Raw genomic sequence first — 6,061 nt, forward strand, 5'->3', positions numbered from 1 at the left:
GCATAGCTTAAACTCAGACATTCATTTCTGTCCTTAGTTTCAACATTTAACTTCCATCTGTTCTTCTCCCCTTTTTTCTTTCATTTCCCTGTTTCCGTTTTTCCTCATGCTATGACATAAAAGTGGTTGCACTGAAAAGACTGCCCTTTTTGAGGAACAGACCGAAGGAAAAAGACAAAATGAAGGCCTTCTACCGTCGCTCCATGTGTAAGACTTTCTGACAGTTCAGCTTCTTCTCAATGGCTACACTGGCTTCCATTACTAATTTTTCACTAACCTCTCCCTGGACTGCGCTGTATTTTACCTCCTATTCTGCAATGTGCAAGTCCTGCTACAATAGAAGGAGCTGGAGCTTTTCCCTTTTTCCCTTTTTTTTTAAACCTTGGCACTGAATACTTTATATATGTGCACACACACGTACCCACACGTCTACACGCACATGCACATACATATATATATTCAGTGCATTGTAACTGCATATATTTGTATACATAGTTGTCTATATACACATGTCTCTATGTGTATATAAATTGACAGTGCACTGTGTTAAACTAAATAGTTCCAAATCACACATTTCATAAGCCTTTTGTTAAGAAATCACTGTAATCTTTTGTTTAAAGAAAGGGTAGAAGATAGTGCGAGGCTCTGTGGTGGTCTGTCACTCTTCAAGTATTCATCAGTTGTTGTTGCCAAAATGTTTGTATTGAGTTGATTTATTTGATTTTTCCAATGAGGGGTGGACAATTTTCTCTAGTTATTGTGCAGTGAAGGGGAATATCATCAGATGTCATCTTTTCCAGACCCTTTTATTTGTTATGTGAAATCCAGTATCCCTGCAGTAACCTGCACTGTACAAGGATCCCGTATCACTGTTGACATCACGTTGTATTACACCTTTGCCCATTTTATCCTTCTCCATTCCATTTTCTCATTGCAAACAGTGAAGCAAAGCTTCTAACACGCATACTGCAGCACAAGCATGGCGATTATACCTAATAAAGGCACTTTTAAGACCCATACTGAGCTGAAAGGAGTCGCTTGACTTACACCACTCCTCACTCATTGAGCTGATTGCATGTCATAACACAGATGATCTTGTGCTTGTAGCTTCCAGTATTCAATATGCTTTAATGCTTAGAAAACTGTCCAACGTTTTGCAGTACAAAATAAGACCAGAAGCGAATACATTGACCATGCTGATCATTTGCTTTCATTTGCATCCCAGCCATGAATGACCTGGTGCAGTCCATGGTCCTAGCAGGAGGACAATGGACAGGTAGTTCTGAGCATCTGGAGGGTCCTGATGATATATCTGCGGGTAAAAGGAGGAAGGAGTTGGGAGCTATGGCCTTCTCTACTACAGCTATCAACTTTGCAGCTGTCAACTCTTCTGCAGGCTTCAGATCCAAGCAGTTGCTAAATAATAAAGGTATAGGTAGAAGCTTTTTGCACCGTGATGTGACTATGTGTAACAGCAATTTCATGTAAATACTGGGTTTACTTATTTTTAAGTTATTCCACAAAAAGCAACTTTAATAAATTGAGTTGCAGTGCTAAAATGTTGCATAGTTTAATAACTGTAGTTATAAAATGTTTACGGGTTTTTCCTACAGAGTGTTACCTAAGTAAAACTGGATTGGTTTGAAAAATACTTTAGTATATTTTACATATTTCAATAATCTTTTCACTTTATTTTATTTTACATCTTCTTTTATGTCTCTGTGTATAGATACTACATCCTATGAAGATGTAAGTCCACAAGGTATTAGTGATGATTCTAGTACAGGATCAAGAGTTCATGGTAAGATGTGAATTTTAACTAGCTGAATTAAGGATATATTATGTGAATGTTAACCAAGTTTGCAAAGAAAAGTGAATGGCATGGTTAGGAGTGAGCATGCTTTCTGCGATTTGCCTATCTCTTGAATGTGTAGTATCATTTCTTCAAATTGTTCTTTTCTTTCTTAACTACTACATCAGATGGTCTATAGCTCTAGTAGATGTTCTATCTCTCTAGTAGAAAGTATCTATGAAGTGCATCTGAACAGGATCAAAGCATCTTCTCTTTTAAGAAGTTATTTGGAGTTAATAGTAAAAGAAGTTATCATTTGAATCCTAAAAGACAGTTCAAACCCAAATCCAAATCTGGCCTGATTATTCAAACGTTTATTCTTCAGTGAAACCTAAATTTGTCATGTGCTGTGTTTCATAAAATCATTTCCTTCAAGCCAAGCTTGAAGTGAAAGCTATAATAGATTATGTAGAAGTGAAGCTTTAACTCTAAACAGTTACAATGAGCAGGAGCAACAAACAGGCCTTTCTGGGGACAGTAACAGCGCATTTCCTTGTGTTGCATAGGAGTGCACGCCGTTATCTGTGCAGATGCTCTTGCTCCTCCTGTTGGTGGCATTTCAACTATGTGCAAGGTTCCTTGTCAGATCTGTTGTAAGTGACCTGATCACCAGCTGCTTGCTGCATGCCCTTCACCTGCAAACCCTGGTTTCCCACTAACCAGCCTGTTTCAACTCTAAACATACACTCTCTTTCTCTATTTCTCTTTTCCTCTCCCTTGTACCTTTACTATTCCTGTAGTGCCCTTTCCTAAAGTGTCCTCTTGGGCTGCCTGGAAATCCCTTCGCTTTCTGATGTGTAAGAAACCACTTTGTTGGCAATGGGCATGCTCAGCCTGTGCAGTAGTGCATGATCCTGCCTCTGAGCATTCTGTGAGCAGAATGTGGAGGTACCGTGCCACCCGCTGAAACTTGGTTCCTCATCGTGTCTCCTCATTTCCCATTTAGCTTCCAGACCAGCCAGCCTTGATAGTGGCAGAACATCCACTAGCAATAGCAATAACAATGCTTCACTCCATGAAGTCAAAGGTATGCTGTAGGTGAATTCACATACGTGCTTCATGTCCATTGTTTTCTCTGTAAGGTCATCTATTATAGGTTAAAACAAGTAAAAAATAAAAGAATTCCCACTAAACACCACAGATTGATTTTCTTTAAGTGTTTTATAGCCTTTATTCCTCAAAGTAGGAAAGGATACTTAATAGAACTTATTGTTTTTCATAAATATTAAAAGGGTGATATTAGTACATAAGTTACAAACTATTGCAAACCAAACCTAACCCAAGGAAGAATGTTACAAAATAAGAATTACCCCAAATTACTTTAAAATGGCTCATTTGGAAGCAGCAAATTGCTCCATTATGGTTTTTTTCTCCTAGTATCTTAGTACATGTGTGCTGCTGTGGTAAAGCTGTGTGTGTGCCACACAAACTGGACAAAACGGCAGCTGAAATACCAACCTGTAAACATCTATGCTTTTGTTTTTAAAGGATGAATAATGTCCCTGGATGTATCAGTGTGCTCTACATTTCATATATGATCAGCCCTGATACATTTTTGGTTATGATGGAAATAATAATCTCTCGCTGGAGGCCATTGTACGTACTAGACTAGAATGCTGCCGACTCAAGACTTTGTTTAATATTAGTGGCTTGCATTTATTAAACAGTATCAGTTTGTTTGGAAACTCAGAGCTGAATGTCAGCTTGAGATTTGGATTAGTTTAATTAGTTTCTTAGTTTTATTAGTTTAATTTCTGTCTGTTCAATGATTCTTTGGGGTACTCCTCACCCCAGTTTCTATACAGTGTTGGAAATTTCTTTCTTCAAAGGTAATTTCATTTCTTGGGAGTAACGTGACATAGGAAATACTTGATAATTCAGCAATTCACAATTACTGAGAAATAGAAAGAATTGGTGCTGTGGAATTTATTTTCCATTGAATGTGCTTCCTTCAGGCCACAGTTGCCATAAACTAGAAGTAACAGCAGAAGCTGTGGGAGGAACAGCGTCTCTAAATGGTCCTCATTGAAGAACTGTGTTTAAGAAAACATTTTCTTTCCATTCCATGCTTTGTATTTCATTTAATGCAAACCCCATTACTGGTATATTAGAGCATGTGTCTCACAGTGATGCTGAGTAAGAATGAAGGCTCCTTTTTAGCCTCTTGGAATATGACGTTGCATAGATGGAGGCCCAGATTATAAGTGAGAGGTAGGGGTTGTATTCAGAAAACCACATGATGTGTAAAGAGCTGTAAGAGGTAAGTCAGGGGAGTGCAGTTGTGTTAATCTGTTTGGTTTGAGTAAGAAAGGGCAACTGGGTTTCGTATTTTAAACTGGATTTAGTGTTTTAAATGGAATTTGTTAACTTAATCTGATACTGTTCCAGATGTGAGTGTGGTCATACTGTTTAACAGCTCCCATGTATTCTTCTTACGGAATCACTGAATGCCATTTGCCCCAAAGCAGGTGCAGTTAACAATCAGAGCAGGCCCCAGAGCCACAGCAGCGGGGAGTTCAGCCTCCTGCACGAGCACGAGGCGTGGTCCAGCAGCAGCAGCAGCCCCATTCAGTACCTGAAGGGTCACACGAGGTCTAGCCCTGTGCTGCAGCAGCGAACACCCGAAACGCTGGATGCTCGTGGCAGACACATCAAAACGGGTTCCCCTGGAAGCGAGGTCGTGACCCTGCAGCAGTTTCTGGAAGAGAGCAACAAGAGTACCTCAAGTGAGGTTAGTTTAATGAATGCTTTAACTACCTGTTATCCCATACATGGACACGGGGTTAATGGAAGACTTACAGTGAGGAGAACGCTGTAAAACTGTGTGGAGTTACTGGTTGCGTCTGCATTAAGGAGTAGCGTGGACTGTATCCAGATAAACTGCACTCACTGTATTACACACAAAATCATTTGGGATTTTGCAGCTTTAGCTGGGTTACTAAATTGGGTAGGAAAGTCAGTCTCTACTGCACAAAACTGCCCAGTGCATTGATGCCTGGTACACTCACCAGAGCTCAGGGGAAGGCCACAAACTCAGAGTAGGTTTACTTCCAGTGCAGCTCTTGTCCTCAGTAAGAGGACGATGCTTTGCTTCATTCCCTGAGGAGAGGCTCTTGTCTGCTTCAGTTCCATCATTTTAACTCCTGGGCAAAAAAAATTACCTTGGAGCTCATTGAAATCTGAGAGGAATAAGGCAAAGAGAATGTTTGTGTAAATCAGTGACAGTTTGTTAGAAGCCCAGAATCACCTTGTCTCTGCAAGTATTCCAATTGCTTCATTACTAGTTCTTGAGTAAAGCTGTTCCAAAACCCAGCAGAGCTGTAGGATAACGCAAGCCTGTTACTGGCAGAGGAGCTTGTCACGAGGGAGGACCAGAATCCATCTGGTTTTAATGACACAGTTGGAAGTGAAAAACATACATTCACATCTGAATTGATTGGGTGAGGCCTGGGGTAGTGACTTGAGTCTGGAACTGAGTTTCTGGATTTTTTTGCTAGATACTTACAGTGACCTCTCACCCGTGGTCTCTCTGACAAGGAGTTTTGGGCTTTGAGCATAAGACAATACTCTTCTGGCAACAGAAACGACAGAAACCACCTGAGTCATCAGTCCATTGCTGTTCATGCATAACAGATCCCATTCATAGCATCACATCATCATTCAGGCTGCAAGGGGATCCAGGAGGTCTCTTTCCAGTCTTCTGTCAGTGTTATTTCCTTAATGCTTTTAGCTTAATCCTTCCCAAATTGACTCTTTAAAGAAAAAACTGGGAACTGTCCAGGCCAGATGTAGGCATTGCAGGTGCCCAAAGGTTCAGTGCTTTGTATTGCTGTCAGAGATTTTTGTCTTTGTTATTTGAGTGAGGAGAGAATTTGAGCTTTCAGCTCCGGATGATTAGTTAAAGTAAGAGTGCACATGAAATGGCTCAGGAAGTATCAGTGCGTGATGGCACAGGGCAGGTGAGTGAGAAGATAAACTTGGAGTTTTGACCATGTGATTTACAGAGTGAATCAGTATTGCAGAAGCTAACTCCAGATAGTTGTGCTCTGTCTGACACTGGTTTTCAAAGTACTTGTGAGCTGTACAGAAGACTCAGAGTATGTACCATAAATGCTTAATGCTGCTTTTAGATCTGAGAAATTAAAGTACTTTTAAGAATTGTTCTCCATTTATGTCCACAAAGATGGCCTAAGAAAAGGTGAGAATTAC

At 40.2% G+C, this 6,061-nt stretch overlaps 1 protein-coding gene across 16 annotated transcripts in view; it reads left to right on the forward strand.

Moving 5' to 3' along the window:
- Positions 1–6,061, forward strand: part of CCDC88A (coiled-coil domain containing 88A) — an 86,977-nt gene that overhangs the window by 69,342 nt on the left and 11,574 nt on the right. For 5 of the 16 annotated variants that reach the window (XR_003992085.1, XM_030490977.1, XM_030490985.1 and 2 more), the window contains 6 exons: positions 124–207; positions 1,226–1,429; positions 1,730–1,801; positions 2,359–2,445; positions 2,799–2,879; positions 4,318–4,583. Coding sequence is in view for 15 of the 16 variants with exons in the window: in XM_030490977.1 (XP_030346837.1) it covers positions 124–207; positions 1,226–1,429; positions 1,730–1,801; positions 2,359–2,445; positions 2,799–2,879; positions 4,318–4,583 (794 nt within the window). In the remaining variant the exon portion in view is untranslated. The remainder of the gene's footprint in view (positions 1–123; positions 208–1,225; positions 1,430–1,729; positions 1,802–2,358; positions 2,446–2,798; positions 2,880–4,317; positions 4,584–6,061) is intronic. The other 11 variants (XM_030490987.1, XM_030490988.1, XM_030490982.1 and 8 more) reach the window with 6 other exon arrangements.

The sequence above is a fragment of the Strigops habroptila genome, chromosome 6 (genome assembly GCF_004027225.2).
Source record: "Strigops habroptila isolate Jane chromosome 6, bStrHab1.2.pri, whole genome shotgun sequence".
Lineage (NCBI taxonomy): Eukaryota > Metazoa > Chordata > Aves > Psittaciformes > Psittacidae > Strigops > Strigops habroptila.